The sequence below is a fragment of the Pelophylax lessonae genome (genome assembly GCF_965119305.1).
Source record: "Pelophylax lessonae genome assembly, chromosome: 1".
Classification (NCBI taxonomy): domain Eukaryota; kingdom Metazoa; phylum Chordata; class Amphibia; order Anura; family Ranidae; genus Pelophylax; species Pelophylax lessonae.
Window position 1 is genome coordinate 119,148,751 of NC_138768.1, and position 18,944 is coordinate 119,167,694.

Sequence of the window (18,944 nt, forward strand, 5' to 3'; positions counted from 1 at the left end):
CATTGACAAGGAACAGCGGGACTTGGCCCTGATCCCTCGTCACTGGCTTTGATTGACAGCACTGGCTTCCGGGGGCCCCAGCAAAGCCAGCGAGACCCAGAAGTGAGGTGAAGAAAAAAACTGCAGAAACCACTTAAGTGTGGTCCTGCAAGTTTTAGATCTTGACAGCCAATTCCTTTCAATGAGCATTACTTGTTCAGATCACGCAGTGCACTGCAGTACCATGCGGTTTGGTGACCTCAGAAACACTGGGATTGTAAGATAAATTTTAGGAGTCATTAACAAATAACTGGCACCCGTGCAAGGCTTGTAAAGGCAGTTGGGAGTTTTATTATTGACAAAAAAATGTATAAGGTAGAATTTCCTTATACAAAGCCATAAAGCAGTTTATCTCTTTAAAATATAAGATATATAAGCCTCTATAATACTTGTGTTAATATTCGTTAAATTTAACACACAGAAGTATGCCATTATTTTTACAACAGTAATAGCTGCTCTTAAAAGAAAAAGTAGTGTTTCTTGGAGTCTTTATTCTCTGAGAAGTAAACATCAATGTTTACATAGCTTGATATCCCATGGGGCTTCAGCTCTCTAAAAGTATGATCATTGTAATGCTCCATCCATGGGCAGACAAAGAAAGCTTGGTTCCTGCTTGGTGATTACAATAACGTGTTATTTATGTCATTGTGCATACATCACATAAAATGTTCTCGCTGTGTTTTCCTAAATATTCTTATGCTTACCTACACTCTAAAGCTGAAAAATATAATTTCCATATGAAAGCTGCCACATGGGTACCAATTATTATACCGTCATATCTTATTATCTTAAAATTGTTCACTGTGTGAACTGGGCTGGTGTATTAACTGCTGCAAACCTTTCCTTTGGTAAACGAACATGATGTTGAACCTGAGATACAAATCAAGTAGCCTCGCAAAAAAAACAGAACTGTGGAATAGGAGTACACACCTGAACAATCCATTCAATTTGTATCAAATCAGACAGGTCCTTGTAGTACATAGCTGATGGGAGATTCTACAAGCAGACTGTATAGGATGTGGATGGAAGGTGGTATTGTAATGAGGGAGGTGTGGTCTAGAGTGGTGAACGCACCCTATCACACCCTCTTCTCTGATGGAACAAGGAAAGGAAGGCTTCTGGGAAGTGACATAACAGGAAGTTAAAGCTGAGACCATCTACAGGAAGTGATGGAATCTGAAAATTCTTTCAAAAATACAAATAAATTGACAATATTTTAAGCATCCAGTGAATGAGGTGAGAGAAAAGCATGTTGGGATGGCTGGGCAAGAAACGGCATTGAAAAACGCTTCTATTTATTATGAAAAGTGAAATTCTGCCTAAAGAGGTGAACTTATCCTTTAACCCCTTCGCTCCGACAGAACGCAATTATACGGCCTCGTCTTTAAGGGGTTGTATTGAGGTGATGCCTGCAGCTAGGAGGCATCACCCCGGTATCGTTGTTTAGAGCCGACAGTCGGCTTTCTTCTAATAACAGCCGCTCGGTTGTTCTTACAAGGAGCAGAAGAGGACATCCGTCACCACCGCTGTACACCCCCCTCCAGTGGTCCTCTGCGGCAAGTCTGGGTCTCCTGTCCCTCTGGGAGACCCCAGAAACCAGCCAGCACGTCCGCCGGATGGTCGAAGACCTGAACAAAGTTAGATTCGGTTTTTATTGGGTCTCCAATGTAGAAACCCAAAAGCGATGTTATGTCATCACTTCCAGTTACTGGAGCTTTAACCACATCCCGCCCGCCCTATAGCAGATTGACGGCAGGATTGTGGTTGTATTATCCCGACCGGACGTCATATGACGTCGGCAGGATAATGCGGGGGGCGCGCAAAGCGGCAATCGATGATGCGAGGTGTCACACTGACTCCCTGCATCTCCGATCTCGGTAAAGAGCCTACTGACGTAGGCTCTTTACCATGTGACCAGCCGTGTCCAATCACGGCTGGTCACATAGTAAACAGGAAGAGCCGTTGATCGGCTTTCTTCAGTACGTGCCTGACAGGCACGAGTAAAGGAGCGCCGATCGGCGGCTCCTCTGACGGGGGGGGTCGGCACTGGTAATCAGATCATTGATTACCAGTGCAGACCCTCGGGGGGGGGGTGCCACTAGTACCACCAGGGATGCCCACCCATGACCCCAGGGATGCCCACTATGGCCACCAGGGATGGCAATCAGGGCTCAGGGAGCCCCCCATTGCCCTCCACATCAGTGCTGCCCACCAGTGCCCACCCCATCAGTGCTGCCCACCAGTGCCCATCATTTCCATCTATCAGTGCCGCCCGCCAGTGCCCATTATTGCCCACCACTGCCGCCTATCAGTGCCCATTAGTGCCCATCAGTGCCACCTATCAGTGCCCAGCAGTGCCACCTATCAGTGCCCACCTATGCTGCATATCAGTGCCGCCTATCAGTTATGCATATCAGTACCACCCCATCAGTGCCCGTCAGTGCAGCCTCATCAGTGCAGGAAAAAAATTATTTATTTACAAAATTGTATAACATAAACAAAAAAACTTTTTTTTTTTTTTTTTTCAAACTTTTCAGTCTTTTTTTTATTTGTTTAGCAAAGAAGGAAAAACCTTGCAGTGATCAAATACCACCAAAAGAAAGCTCTATTTGTGGGGGGAAATGACATAAATTTGGTGTAGGTGCAGTGACAGTGTACATGACTGCGCAATTGTCATTCAAAATGCAACAGTGCTAAAAGCTGAAAATTGGCCTGGGCAGGAAGGGGGTGAAAGATGCCAGATTAAAAAAAAAAAAAAAAAAAAAAAGACAGTATTCAAAACAGCCTTGGCATTTTAAATGCTTTTAAGTGCAAAGGAGGGATTTGGGGTCTTTTGGACCCCAGATCCCTCCATTAAGAGTACCTGTCACTGCCTATTACTGTCACAAGGGATGTTTAGATTCCTTGTGACAGCAATAAAAGGAATAAAAAAAAAATATTTTAAAGGAACAGTGTAAGAAGCGAATGCATACGTATGTCGCGCCAGTATATGTAAACGGTGTTCAAACCACACATGTGGGGTATTGCTGCGATCGTTAAAGCGAGAGCAATTCTAGCACAAGACCTGCTCTGTAATTCTAAACAGGTAAAAGTTAAAATGTAAGTAATTTTAATTTGTCGCCATTCCACGAGTGTGTGCAATTTTAAAGCATGACATGTTAAGTATCTGTTCACTCGGCGTTGACTGTTTTGCTTTTTTTAATTCATGAAAGTGTATTTCTTCCCAAAAATTTAATTTGAAAGACTGCTGTCCAAATACCACGTGACAAAATATTACAACGATCACAATTTTATTCTCTTAAAAAAAAAAAATTATATATATATACACAGTGGGTACGGAAAGTATTCAGACCCCCTTAAATTTTTCACTCTTTGTTATATTGCAGCCATTTGCTAAAATCATTTAAGTTCATTCTTCTTCCTCATGAATGTACACATAGCACCCCATACTGACAGAAAAACACAGAATTGTTGACATTGTTGCAGATTTATTGAAAAAGAAAAACTGAAATATCACATGGTCCTAAGTATTCAGACCCTTTGCTCAGTATTTAGTAGAAGCCCCCTTTTGATCTAATACAGCCAGGAGTCTTTTTGGGAAAGATGCAACAAGTCTTTCACACCTGGATTTGGGGATCCTCTGCCATTCCTCCTTGCAGATCCTCTCCAGTTCTGTCAGGTTGGATGGTAAATGTTGGTGGACAGCCATTTTTAGGTCTCTCCAGAGATGCTCAATTGGGTTTAAGTCAGGGCTCTGGCTGGGCCATTCAAGAACACTCACAGAGTTGTTGTGAACTCACTCCTTCGTTATTTTAGCTGTGTGCTTAGGGTCATTGTCTTGTTGGAAGGTAAACCTTCGGCCCAGTCTGAGGTCCAGAGCACTCTGGAGAAGGTTTTTGTCCAGGATATCCCTGTACTTGGCCGCATTCATCTTTCTCTCGATTGCAACCAGTGGTCCTGTCCCTGCAGCTGAAAAACACCCCCACAGCATGATGCTGCCACCACCATGCTTCACTGTTGGGACTGTATTGGACAGGTGATGAGCAGTGCCTGGTTTTCTCCACACATACCGCTTAGAATTAAGGCCAAAAGTTCTATTTTGGTCTCATCAGACCAGAGAATCTTATTTCTCACCATCTTGGAGTCCTTCAGGTGTTTTTTAGCAAACTCCATGCAGGCTTTCATGTGTCTTACACTGAGGAGAGGCTTCCGTCGGGCCACTCTGCCATAAAGCCCCGACTGGTGGAGGGCTGCAGTGATGGTTGACTTTCTACAACTTTCTCCCATCTCCTGACTGCATCTCTGGAGCTCAGCCACAGTGATCTTTGGGTTCTTCTTTACCTCTCTCACCAAGGCTCTTCTCCCCCGATAGCTCAGTTTGGCCAGACGGCCAGCTCTAGGAAGGGTTCTGGTCGTCCCAAACGTCTTCCATTTGTGGATTATGGAGGCCACTGTGTTCTTAGGAACCTTAAGTGCAGCAGAAATCTTTTTGTAACCTTGGCCAGATCTGTGCCTTGCCACAATTCTGTCTCTGAGCTCTTCAGGCAGTTCCTTTTGACCTCATGATTCTCATTTGCTCTGACATGCATTGTGATCTGGAAGGTCTTATATAGACAGGTGTGTGGCTTTCCTAATCAAGTCCAATCAGTATAATCAAACACAGCTGGACTCAAATGAAGGTGTAGAACCATCTCAAGGATGATCCGAAGAAATGGAAAGCACCTGAGTTAAATATATGAGTGTCACAGCAAAGGGTCTGAATACTTAGGACCATGTGATATTTCAGTTTTTCTTTTTTAATAAATCTGCAACAATGTCAACAATTCTGTGTTTCTCTGTCAGTATGGGGTGCTATGTGTACATTCATGAGGAAGAAGAATGAACTTAAATGATTTTAGCAAATGGCTGCAATATAACAAAGAGTGAAAAATTTAAGGGGGTCTGAATACTTTCCGTACCCACTGTGTGTGTGTGTGTGTGTGTGTGTGTGTGTGTGTGTGTGTGTGTATATATATATATATATATATATATATAATGTTTGGGGGTTCTGAGTAATTTTCTAGCAAAAAAAATACTGATTTTAACCACTTGCCGACCGCTCACTGAGCTGGTACTGCGGCAAAGTGGCTCGTTATCGTCCAGCGACGTAGACCTACGCTGCTGGATCCCGCTGTATCTGTATTCAGATACAGCGGGAGTTGGGCCAAGGGAGGAGAAGGCGGTGATCACCACCGCTCTTCCCCGATCGTCGGGCATCGAGTGAGGAAAGCGGGCGGATCTCCTATGTGACAGACAGTCACAGATTACAGGATTCCGCATAGCTGAACCTGCGATCTGTGTCTGTGGCACACAACCCCCTCCCCCCACACACGTCAGTAAGCATGAGGCATACATTTAACTTCTTGATCACCAATAAAGTTAAACCCTTCTCTGCCAGTGTCATTATTACAGTAACATTGCATATTTATATTTATAGCACTGATTACTGTAGTAATGTCACTGGTACCCCCAAAAGTGTCAATGTCAGTTAGGGGGTCCGATCTGTCCACCGCAATGTCGCAGTACCGCAAAAAAAATCGCAGATCGCCTCCATTACTAGTAAAAAAAAAATAAACAATAATGACAAATCTTTCCCGTAGATGGTAAACTCGCTAACTTTTGCGCAAACCAATCAAAATACGCTTATTGTGATTTTTTTTTTTTTTTTTTTTTTTTTTTTTTTTTTACCAAAAATATGTAGCAGAAAACAAATTTGCCTGAAATGTTAAAAAATTTTGATTTTTACATTTTTTGGGGGGAATTTTAATAATTCAGAATGTAAAAAATGTATATTTTTTTTTTTACAAAATTGTCGCTCTTTTTTTCAAAAATTAAAAATCGCACAGGTGATCAAATACCACCAAAATAAAGCTCTATTTGTGGGGAAAAAAAGACATACATTTAATTTGGGTACAGCGTCGCAGGACCGCGCAATTGTCCGTTAAAATAACGCAGTGCTGAATCGCAAAATATAGCCTGGTCAGGAATTGGGTTAAATTTTCTGGTCTTAAAGCGCTTAAAAATACGCTCATTGAGGATTTTTTTGTCAAAGATATGTAGCTAAATACATTTTGGCCTAAATATATGACAAAAATTTAATATATTGGATATTTTTTAACTGTCAAAGTAGAAAATGTCAATTTTTTGACAAAATTTTCGCTCTTTTTTTATTAATATCGCAAAAAATGAAAAGCGCAGAGGTGATCAAATACCACCAAAAGGAAGCTCTATTTGTGGAAAAAAAAAAGGACGTAAATATATTACCAAATATTTTGAGACGTCTGCCTTTCCACACACATGAACTTTAATGGCATCCTAGTCTTAGTCCGTAGGGTTCAATTTTGAGTTGGCCCACCCTTTGCAGCTATAACAGCTTTAACTCTTCTGGGAAGGCTGTTCACAAGGTTTAGGAGTGTGTCTATGGGAATGTTTGACCATTCTTCCAGAAGCGCATTTGTGATGTCAGGCACTGATGTGGATGAGAATGCCTGGCACGCAGTCTCCGCTCTAATTCATCTATCGGGTTGAGGCCAGTCAAGTTTTTCCACCGCAAACTCATCTATGTCTTTATGGACCTTGCTTTGTGCTTGAAAATGTTCAAAATGTCTTTGTATGCTGACACCTTAAGAGTTCCCTTCACTGGAATTATGGGACCAAGCCTAACCCCCGAAAAACAACCACACACCTTAATCCCCCCCCTCCACCAAATGCTTTGGACCAGTGCACAAAGCAAGGTCCATAGAGACCTGAATGAGCGAGTTTGGGGTGGAGGAACTCGACTGGCCTGCACAGAGTTCTCATACTGGTTTATGCTTCACCCATGTGCAATATGCCTTCTATTTTTAAAATACCGTTACTTAGAAGTGGTGGCTGTATTGTTTTCCATTTTTGTTTCCCCTTTATTTTTACTTGGTGATTCTGCCTCCTGTGCTTGGGTGACAATGATCACTAACTATATATGGAAGAGCAGTGTTGTTATTTAGCCAACTATCCTGATTTGGAACACGCGCACACACACATTCATACCTTCATTATAACGTGTTCAGTAGTTCACAGGAGAGAGCTGGGAATGCAAATAACATTTTCTCTTACGTCCTCTGACAGTCGCCGCCCACTCATACAGTCATCACGTATGCGTATTGCTTATCCACAGGAGCAAGCTAGGCATAAGATTTGTTAAAACACAAAACAATTTGCATAGACACACCATTAGGGGGCTGTCCCTCTGGTCCAAAACCCCCCTGCTAGCAGCATTCCCGAATCAGTTTGTCTTTTGCCTAGTTAGAAGTAGGCAGACTTCCCTTAGCTGGGTCTACAGTCTCAGCCATTTCTTCTGTTTTATTCATTTTTATTTCTGCTAACTGCTTTCTTTACTTTGATGGCTTTTTATTTGTTCCTGCGCTTAGTTAGTCAGACTTCGGAAGACTACAGCGTTTGCGGAGCTGGGAATCGGACTGGTTGTACTAGAGCCTTACAGAATCCCAGCCCGCCATCGAGCGTTTAGCAGGCTATGCATACGCCCTGGCCTCGCAAACGACCTGTCCCTGTCCTCAGGGACAAAGCCCACGAAGTGGCCACTTCACTAGGATGTCTCAACTGCGGTACGCCGCGTGTTGCTAGAATCCTGTTTGGCTGACGGCACCCCCACCATCAGGGGTGGTAGGCTTCCTGTCGCAGAGAGGCATCTACGCCTTCGCTGGATCGGTAAGTACCATGCTACCCCCTCTGTTTGTGACATTGTATTTCCGGGGATGTATGTGGGGCCTCTGTCAAGGGGATTGCAGTCTACTTGGAGTCTGCGTTATCCCTCATGTCTGTATGTCTGGGCCCCGCTTGTCCCTCCCGGTCCCTGCGGGGGCGCTATTGCGGTCAGACCGCGCTGTGGGGGTCCCTGAACCCCTCGGTAACGTTTTGTGTATGTTTGGGGGTGCAGGCATGCTTGTGGGGGCCGATGCGGTGCAAAAATCGCGGGGCCGCCATTTTGGGTGTGGGCAGGCTGTTTTGACTTCAGTATGGGCATTCGGCAGCCATTTTCCCTGTAATGTAGTCGTGCCCTTTCGGGCACCATCTTTAGTGTGGGCAATGTATTTATTCATGTGCTCGGCGGCCATTTTCCCGGAGCCTAGCCATAGATTTACATTGGCAACCATTTTTCCTTGGCTCAAGTCCTATTTTGGCCTCTAGCGCTGTGACATAATTTCCTTTCTCCAGGAAGTCGGATCGTGCTGCAAGCGTGGTATTATACAGCTGCACTTCTGGGGGGCTTTTCTGCTGTTTTTCAGGGGATATTACCTTTGCTGTCAGTGATATTCCTCACTGTTTGGTAATTCAGGCTAGTCCTCATTGCGGTGGAATTCGCCGCTATCGCGGATTTAAAGGGCCAGCGCCAAAAAAATTTTATGGAGTCCCAGGACAGCAAATTCCCCCCAGCTCTGGTGGAGGGTTCAGGTACGCCTGAATCCTCTGCGATGGGCTCCCTTACTGCTGCACTTGCGACTTTAGCGTCTAAAGTGGATCTGTTGATGTCTGAGCGGGCTTCTAAGAAAAGGGCCAGGCTTTCTCATTCTTCTGATTCTGAGCTAGATATGTTTGCCATGGACAGTGTACCCCCTGAGGGGTCTCAGTCCGAAGGGGAGGAGGAGGATGAGGAGGGGGACGATTCCCCTCCCGGGACGGCCATAGAACGCGCGGCTATGTCTGTGCTTATTAGTTCTGTTAAGGATACACTACATTTAGAGGATGAGCCCCACCCGCCGGATAAGCGGTCTTCTTTTGGGACCCGCAGGACCCAGAAAGCGGCACAGGTGTTTCCCTGTCCCGCTGAGTTTCACGAAACAGTGAATGAACAATGGCACAATTTGAAGCGTAATTTTGTGGTTCCAAAGCGGTTTCAGTACCGTTATCCCTTTGCGTCTCCATCGGATTCGCGCTGGGCTGTGGCCCTTAAGGTGGATCACAAGGTGTCCAGGTTGAACAAGGCCACTCTAATGCCCGTGGAGGATTATCTGGTGTTTAGGGACCCTACGGATAGACGGGTGGAGTCTCTTACTCGCCACTCCTATATGGTGGCAGATTCTTTGATGAAACCCGTGTTCGCCTCTGTAATGGTCTCTCAGGCTGTGGTAGAGTGGGCCAAGGTGCTTAGTTTCGCGACTATCTGCTGTCGCGGTGATAATCTGTCATATGGTGTGGCTAAAGAGCTGGTCGGCTGACCAGACTTCCAGGAAGACGGTGTCTGACATCCCTTATGCAGGGAATCGCCTTTTTGGGGACTCCCTGGACGAGTTGGTTAAGAGGGTCATTGGAGGCAAAAGCACTCTGCTGCCTCAAGCACCCAAGGGTAAGTTTTTCCACGGTAAGCGGGGTCCTTTCGTGCCTTCAAGGCACAAGACAAGGGCAAATCCTTCAAGGGCGCTGGTGGCCAGAAGAAGCCTTGGTCGGGCAAATCAAAAGCTGCCCACGCTGGCACGGTGGCCCAGTCCGCCTCGACCAGAAGGGACACCCTCATCCGTTTCAGGGGTGGGGGGGACGTCTGCACGGTTTTCCCGAACCTTGGTTGTCCCGGATTCAGGACAGGTGGGTTCAGGAACTCATTCGGTCAAGGTACAAGATCGAATTCCGATCGCGTCCAGCAGGCAGGTTCTTTCCCTCAAATGTTCATTTGACCCCAGATCGTTTACAAGATCTTCAACGGGCGGTTCAGGATCTCATCGCCCAGGGAGTGATTGTCCCGGTGCCTCATCGGGACAGATTTCGGGGGTTTTACTCAAATCTGTTCACAGTGACCAGAAAGGAGGGCAAGGTGCGTCCGATTCTGGACTTGAAATCTCTGAACCGCTTCGTGCGGGTTCAAAAATTCTGTATGGAATCTCTTCTTTCGTTGGTAGCCTCCCTGAGCCCGGGATATTTCCTGGCTTCAATCGACCTCAAGGATGCGTATCTACACATCCCCCATATTCGAGGGTCATCAGACGCGGAGGAGCACTATCAGTTTGTGGTGCTACCCTTCGGTCTCGCTTCGACTCCAAGGGTTTTTTTCCAAAGTGTTGGCTCCGGTTCTGGCCCTGTTGAGGGCGGAGGGGATTGCGATTCTGGGATATCTGGACGATCTCCTGTTAAGATCGAGTTCCAGTCCAACTCTGTTGCGCGATCTGTCAACCACGGTTCAGACGCTCCAGGAGTTTGGGTGGACCATCAACTTGCAGAAGTCGACATTGTCCCCTTCTGTTCGTCTCCCTTACTTGGGGATGGTCCTGGACTCCACCCATGCAAAAGTTTTTTTCTGCCGGAGGACAAACTCCGGATTCTACAGAACGAGGTCAGGTCCCTCAGGGACAACAATTCCTCGTCGCTCAGGACCTGCATGTGGTTCTGGGTTTGATGGTGTCAGCCTTCGAGGCGATACCATTTGCACAGTTCCACACACGATCTCTCCAAGCGGAGATCCTGGCTAGGTGGGACAGGCTTCCTCATTCCTTGGAAAGGAGGATATCTTTGAGTCACCAAGTCAGAGAGGATCTTCTGTGGTGGCTCCAGTCTCCGGCTCTGACGGAGGGGAAATGCTTCCAGCCGTTGTTGTGAACAGTGATCACCACGGACGCCAGCCTGTCGGGCTGGGGTGGCATTCTGGGCACTCTGTCTGCCCAGGGCACTTGGTCGGAGGAGGAGTCCTCCCTTCGATAAATATCTTGGAACTGCAAGCGATCAGACTATGCTTGCTCCGTTGGTTGGATCATCTTCGGGGTCGCCCTGTGCGTGTGCAGACGGACAACGCCACTGCGGTGGCTTACATCAATCACCAAGGGGGCACCAGGAGTGCCCGGGCGGCCCAGGAAGTGACCAAAATTCTGTCTTGGGCCGAGGCACAGGTCCCGGCGATTTCGGCAGTTCACATTCCAGGTGTGGAGAACTGGCAGGCAGATTATCTGAGCCACCAGATCCTGGACCAGGGGGAATGGTCCTTACACCCAGAGGTGTTTCAGATGCTGTGTGCGCGTTGGGGGTCCCCGGATGTGGACCTGTTCGCGTCTCGTCTAAACAACAAGATGGGAAGGTTCGTGGCAAGAACGCGCGATCCTCTGGCAGACGCCTCGGATGCGCTGGTGGTGCCTTGGAATCGGTATCATCTGATTTATGCCTTCCCCCCCGATTCAGTTGTTGTCCAGGTTCCTTTGAAGGTTGGTCTCGGAACCGAAGTTGGTGATTCTGGTGGCCCCGGACTGGCCGCGCCGGTCTTGGTACTCGGACATCATGCAACTGGTCGTCGAGCCTCCCTGGCGGCTCCCGTTACGAGACGATCCACTGTCTCAGGGGCCGATCTTCCATCCTGCTTTACAGTCGCTGGCTTTAACGGCGTGGCTGTTGAAAGCCAGGTCCTGAGAGATCGGGGTATCTCGTTGGTGGTCATTCCTACCCTACACAAGGCTAGGAAGGCCTCGCCCGGTAAGCTATATTACCATACTTGAAAGGCTTATTTTGCCTTGTGTGAATCGCAGGGTTTCCCTCCTCGCTCCTTTTCGGTGACGAGGGTGTTGGCCTTCATGAAATCTGGTGTGGACCAGCGTCTTTTGCTGACCACTATTAAGGGTCAGTTGTCTGCGCTGGCAATCCTTTTCCAGCGGCCTTTGGGGTCAAACTCTTTGATACGCACCTTTATTCAAGGGGTGCGTCATCTGGCTCCCACTAGGAGAGCACCTTTACCTCCTTGGGACCTGAATTTGGTCCTGTCCGTTTTGCAACGTCCTCCATTTGGGAACATCAGGGAGATTCCTCTGCTGGTGCTGTCACGGAAGGTTGCCTTCCTGGTGGCGATCACATCTGCTCGCAGAGTGTCGGAGTTGGCGGCCCTGTCCTGCCGCTCCCCTTACCTGGTTGTTCATAGGGATAAGGTGGTCTTGCGACCTCACCAATCTTTCCTTCCTAAGGTGGTATCTGATTTTCATCTTAACAAGGACATTGTCTTGCCTTCGCTGTGTGCGAATCCTAAACATCCTAAGGAGTTTGCCTTGCATTCCTTGGATGTGGTCCGGGCGATCAGGGTGTACCTGTCGTCTACTGAATCCTTCAGAAAGACAGATTCTCTTTTTGTCCTTCCCGAGGGCCCTCGGAAGGGTATGGCTGCATCTGCGGCAACCATTTTGAAATGGATCAGACAGACGATAGTACAGGCCTATTCAATTAGGGAACGGGTGCTGCCCTTCCCTGTCAAGGCGCACTCTACCAGAGCGGTGAGTACGTCCTGGGCTTTCCGACATCAAGCATCGGTGGCCCAGGTGTGCAAGGCAGCGACTTGGTCGTCTGTGCACACTTTTTCCAAATTTTACAAACGATGTTTTGGCATCGGCAGATGCCTCCTTTGGCCGCAAAGTTCTGTGTGCGGCAGTGCCTTGAGGGGGACATGACGTTAGTCTGTCCCCACCTGTTGGGGTTTGTTTCCAGTTTGTTGATTTGCCTTCCTGGGTTTTGTTCGCTCCTGTTGAGCTTTTCTGTTACCCAGCGTTTTTTTTTTTTTACCTTTCTGGTTCAGATAAGGTTCTCTTCTCTGACCTGGGTGCTGCGTTGCCTTTGTCACGGTAGCGCTTCCCACCCCTCATATCTACACTGCTTTGGGACATTCCATAAGTGATGATTGTATGAGTGGAGCGGCGACTGTCAGAGGATGTAAGAGAAAACTGAATTTTTGTAAGAACTTACCGTAAAATTCCTTTCTCTGAGTCCTCTGACAGTCGCCGCCCCTCTTTTTTGGGGTTTTTGGACTATTTACTGCTTGCTACCAAACTGATTTGGGAATACTGCTAGTAGGGGGGTATTGGACCAGAGGGACAGCCCCCTATATGTGTGTCTATGCAAATTGTTTTGTGTTTTAACAAATCTTGTGCCTAGCTTGCTCCTCTGGATAAGAGGTCAATACCCATAAGTGATGACTGTATGAGTGGGGGGCGACTGTCAGAGGACTCAGAGAAAGGAATTTTACGGTAAGTTCTTAAAAAATTCCGTTATTTGATGTAATGTATCTGTAGAAAATATGCCTTGTCTGAAAAGAGTACAAATGCAGGGACCACATTTAAATAAGGAATAATTATAGTGGAGAAATCATGGATACCAAGGAGAACTTGTTACTAAACAAATAAAGGGTGGACCAAATCTGCTCCATGCATATCTTGGCTGTCAAACCTTTCTCATGGAGCAGCCTAATTTCTGTCAGTTACTTACTGATACCTTTGCATAGCTTTGTGGGATGTGGTGCATCCTGCAAAACTGAAAGTGACCAACAAACATTGAGAGGTGCCCAGGGCACAGTTGAGGCAGTATAATGACTGTAATTGCCCCCTCCAGATACTGGTGCCTATTAATGCTCAGGGTCAGTTTTATGGTTTGTCTCTAAATACAGGTTTTCTTAATGCTGAATCCAATGATATTTTTGTTTGGTCCTTTTTGTGAATTTTTTTTTTGTATAAATTTCACATAGAGGCATTTCATATCAAACGTTGAGTTCAGAATAAAGAAAGCCAAACGTGTAGTGCTGAGATAATATGGTGCTTCAAATGGCTTTGCTGTTTATCCATAGTGATCAAATGTTCTGATTTCATTTCCCCGTATTTCATTTTAACAGAGGAGGTAGAAGTGAATAAGAAGAAGCTGAAGAAAAAAAAGGAGAAAACGAAAACCAAGAAGCCAAAGAAAAGGTAACCTTTAAAATGATTTCAGAATGTGGCTTTGTGAATACGCTGCTCTGTATATACTTCTTCATATGAATCGTAACCTCACAATTTAATTTCAGTGCTGTTTTTTTACTTACTGTAGGTCTAAATGGTCTTCATAAAATCTTTGCTATTTGGTAAAATGGCTTTTTAGAGGCTGTAAAAAATACTGCTAAAACACCCAGTTTAGTGCTATATAACAACATCTATAGTTTAGTTTTGTTTTTTTTTCTAATCGGGACCCTGTGTTAGGTATAAACAAGATCATTTACATTGAATAAACTTAAAAACGAAACAATCAATCCAGCTTAATGGAAAAGCAAAATGTGTGTCTTTTTTAGGTTGTTCCTCAGAAATTATTTGTTTTGCATAAGTACATTGGTTAGCTTGGTACAATGTAAGTATGCATTAATAATACCTCATCAATCTCTGGGGAAGCTGGAAATCACTGTGGTTGGTGCTATTACATTGATAGCCGCATTCTTCCATGTCTTGCTCGTGTTCTATGCGAGCAGCTTCCCCACTGCACACTGACCACAGGGGGTTGCTTGATCAGCACTGCTGCCATTCCTAAAACACCTTGTATTTTTTTAACCACTTTAAGACCGGAAGGATTTGCCCCCTTCCTGACCAGGCCCTATTTTGCGATTCGGCACTGCGTTATTTTAACGGAGAATTGCACAGTCATGCGACGCTGTACCCAAAAAAAAAATTGATGTTCTTTTTTCCCCACAAATCTTTTGGTGGTATTTGATCACCTGTGCGATTTTTATTTTTTGCGCTATAAACAAAAAAAGAGCGACGATTTTGAGGGAAAAAAAAAAAACTATTTTTCACATTCTGCTATATGACATTCTCAAAAAAAAAAAAATGTAAAAATCTAAATTTTTTAACATTGTAGGCCAATTTGTTTTCTGCTACATATTTTTTGGTTAAAAAAAATCACAACAAGCGTATTTTGATTGGTTTGCGCAAAAGTTATTGCGTCTACTAACTACGGGAAAGATTTATGTTATTTTTATAGTTTCTTTTTTTTTACTAGTAATGGTGGCGATCTGCGTTTTTTTTTTTTTTTTGGCCATTTTTGACACTTTTGGGGATACCAGTGACATTACTACAGCAATCAGTGCTAAAAACATGCACTGTTACTGTATTAATGCCATTGGCAGGGAAGGGGTTAACCCTGTGGGTGATCAAGGGGTTAAATGTGAGCCTAGGGGAGTGTTTCTAACTGTGGGGGGGGGGCCGTGGCTTCTGAAACGACCATAGAGAAATGTGATCCTATAGAAAGATCACATGGGCTTCTATGATCATTTCAGGGAGAAGAATGGTCAACTGTGTTTACAACAGCTGACCGTTCTTCTCTCTCAGCGGGGAGCAATCGCGGGTGTCAGGCGGCAATCTGAGCCGCCTGACCCGTGCATCGGCTTCCCCGCTGCCGAGTGGGGGGGGGGAACGCGCCGGTGGCGGCAAGCGCTCGCCCCCTAGCTTCCCGTGCGACCGATGTAGGTCTACGTCAGTTTGTGCAGGGGAGCCACCCTGCCGCAGTAAAAAGGTGGCGGGTGGTCAGGAAGTGGTTAAAATAAATTCTTCTTGGCCGCCCACAGTACATTTGCTGTGGATGGGCGGCACAGCCAGGCTAGGTGACGTACAGGTATGTCTCCTAGCACAAGCACACTAGGTGGACACAGCAAATCACAGCTCACGGTACCCAGCTGCTGTGAGCAGCCAGGGTATTAAGTGACCACTATGATTTGTCATAATGATCACAATTACCATTTCAACAAAACAGTCATGAATGGCTTCCATTCATCACTGTATTGTGATGCTGTGATTGGTGCAACCACAGCACCCTATACCATGTAATTAGCTGTTGCTAATCACAGCATGTCAACAGTAGGCAAGCTGGCATTGATAGAAAGCTAATGTGCATGTTTGGTGCGGATACAGTGCGAATTCAGCCATACAAAGTGTATGGCTGAACTCGCATCCGCACATGAGATCGCATGTAATGAAGGAGCAGTGCGCTCCGAATTACATGCGATCTCGCAAACTGCACTAGTTTGAACCCGGCACTTACAGGGACACTGAGCTACTCTGATGAACATATGTATACAAATAAATAATAGAAAGAAACCAAGAAAAAAAAAAAGTAAAAAAAAAAACAATTTTGAAAAATTTGAATTTTTTTTTTATTTCTGATTAACGCCACACCAGTCATATGATGGTACTGCACTGGTGACAGTATAAAAAAATAATAAAATGACTTCATATTCCAAAAATTATATCATCCTGGCATTTTAGGGGATCATGAAATGAGGCTGTCACTGCAAAATTTAAGCATGCAAAAAAGCTAATATACATATTATTGGGGAAGATAACATCCAGCTGAAGCAATAAAATCGTAAACCTGTGCAAGGGTCATAAGAGCAATGTAAATGTGTGTCCTATATGAAGGTCACTTGTAACAAGAGATCTGTGCAGCAAGAGCTAGTATGAGCCATGAAAAACATTAAACTAAAGTTTTCTGAGGGTCGTACAATTTAGTGCTGGAAGATATCCCCTTGGATCCTGCATAACAAAAGGGAGCCACGTGCTGAAATGGAGGAGCAGGCTAACTAAACCACAAAATTTTAGTAGGAGTACAAACAGCGACAGGTTTTGTCAAAGATTATTATAAAACAAGAAGTCAAGTAGAGATAGGCGAGAACAAATCCCCAATAAAGTAAAGCGAAAAGTCACAATGGAGATAGCAGTGAGAAAAGGAAGGAATGGAAGGAATCTCAGCTACCACAGCCATGTCCCATAGGGATCAGGGAAGGTGGCAATAAATCCACTAATCAGAGGTGAATCAACTGCGTGGTGAAGCAGGAGACTGGCTAATAGTAAAGCCAGGGCTGCCACCCTGAAGGGAATTTATCGTGTTTGTCTTCCAACACCACCAATAATTTTTCATTAGTAAAGAAACCTTGAATTCTAGATTTAACATCCTCAAAATGGAGAGATGTGATTTCTCTTTTGTTCATTGAGGGACACCGCTTTCCATTATTCAGAACCACAGTGACTAATTTAGCCTTTCAAGGCAATCGTCCTGTTTGAGGCTACCCTGGATGACATCATAAACCACTTTCCGCCCACCATATAGCAGAATGACAGCCGCAAAGTGGTTAAGTTATACTGACTGGGCGTCATATGATGTCCAACAGGATAAGCCGCTCACGTGCACCCGCGAGGGCACTCAGAGTGGCGATCGGTGGTGCGGTGTGTCACTCTGGCACACCGCGTCTCTGATCCTGGTTAAGAGCCTATGACGTAGGCACTTTACCATGTGATCAGCTGTGTCCAATCACAGCTGATCACATGGTAACAAGGAAGTGCTGTTTATCGGCTTTCCTCAGTTCGCGCTGACAAGAGCCAATCAGTGGCTCTTCTGACGGGGGGGTCTGCACTGGTAATCAGCGCACTGATCATCAGTGCAGACCCATCAGGGATGTCCACTAGAGCCCCACCAGGGATGCCAACCCATGTCACTAGGGATGCCAAGCCTAGGCAACCAGGAATGTCAATAAGTGCTTACCAAAGATGCCACTCGGTGCCTATTAGGAATGCCAATCACTGCCCATTAGTAATGCCTGTCAGTACCTCCTCATCAGTGCCACCTATCATTGCCCATCAGTACCACCTATAAGTGCCCATCAGTGCCACCTATAAGCGCCTATCAGTGTTGCATATTAGTGTCTCATCATCAGTGCTGCCTCATCAGTGCCCATCAGTACTCAGTGCAGGAGAAAACTTACTTATTTACAAAATTTTATAACGTAAACAAAGAAAAACTTTTTTTTTTTTTTTTTTCAAAATTTTCGATCTTTTTTATTTAGCATAAAAGAAAAAACCCAGTGGGGATCAAATGCCACCAAAAGAAAGCTCCATTTTTGGGAAAAAAATTATAAAATTTAGTTCGGGTACAGTGTTGCATAGCCACGCAATTGTCATTCAAAATGTAACAGCGCTAAAAGATGAAAATTGGCTTGGGCAGGAAGGGGGTGAAAGTTCCTTTTATTGAAGTGGTCAAGAGTCTTACGGGGGGGGGGTGTACCTTTCTTCCACCGTCTGGGAAGGGAAAGAACCTTTTCGCAAACTTGAGCTGCCTTTCTTGGCTAACCAGAAGTTTTTTCGTCCCTCGGGGTCCACTGACTAAAGCTCAAAACCTTTCAAGTCCTCCTAGGGAGGTTCCAAGCGGCCCTGGTCTGGCAAGCTGAGAGCGGGATTTTCTAGACTCCTTCAGCATGAAAGTGCACCCTCACCTCTTCCTGGGGTGGGGGGGGATGTCTTCGCTGGTTTCTGGGCCCGTGAACCTCCTTGGTAAACGACAAATGGTGCAAGACCTGTTGCTTCAGGGTGTGATTGTCCTGGTTTCGGCATCATATATGTTTTAGGGATTTTATTCAAACCTGTTCACGGTTCCAAAGAAGGAGGGCAAGGTACCTCCGATTCTGGACCTCAAAGCCCTGAACTGCTTTGTGCGGGTACAGAAGTTCAGAATGGAGTCCATTCGCACGTTGATGGCATCCTTTCATCAGGGGTACTTTCTTGCTTCTATCGACATCAAGGATGCTTACCTGCACATTCCAATATGCGCATTCTCGCATTGCTACGTCAGCAGGGGATTGTGGTACTGGGCTGCCTGGACAACCTCCTCTTGCGAGTCCTCTGTTGCCCTGATGGATGATGTAGAGATAACTATACAGACACTGAAAGAGTTTGGTTGGCTTCTAAATTACCAGAAGTCTGCTCTGATTCAATCCAGAAAATTGGATTATCTGGATCTGACTCTGGATTTGGCTCTAGCCAGAGTGTTCCTTCCTCTGGACAAACTCCAGAAGTTGCATGCTTCAATTCATCTACTACTGTCCAGCAGGTGGTCCTCCCACTGGACTTGCATGTGGGTGCTGGGCCTGATGGTATCTACCTTCGAGGCGGTTCCATTTGCACAGTTCCATACGAGGTCCCTTCAAAGGGACATCCTGGTAAAATAGTGTCGGAGGTCTCTGGAAAATCAGATTCAGCTGAGCTGGGAAACCTGGTCTGGTGGCTTAGCTTTCCGACAGGGCAAATCCTTTCCCCCCTTGTATTGGATGTTGGTCACCACGGATGCCAGTCTGTCCG

At 45.7% G+C, this 18,944-nt stretch overlaps 1 protein-coding gene across 1 annotated transcript in view; it reads left to right on the forward strand.

Moving 5' to 3' along the window:
- SREK1IP1 (SREK1 interacting protein 1) overlaps window positions 1-18,944 on the forward strand; it is a 185,088-nt gene that overhangs the window by 137,227 nt on the left and 28,917 nt on the right. The window contains exon 4 of the mRNA XM_082248201.1: window positions 13,691-13,763. Coding sequence (XP_082104327.1) covers window positions 13,691-13,763 — 73 coding nt within the window. The remainder of the gene's footprint in view (window positions 1-13,690; window positions 13,764-18,944) is intronic.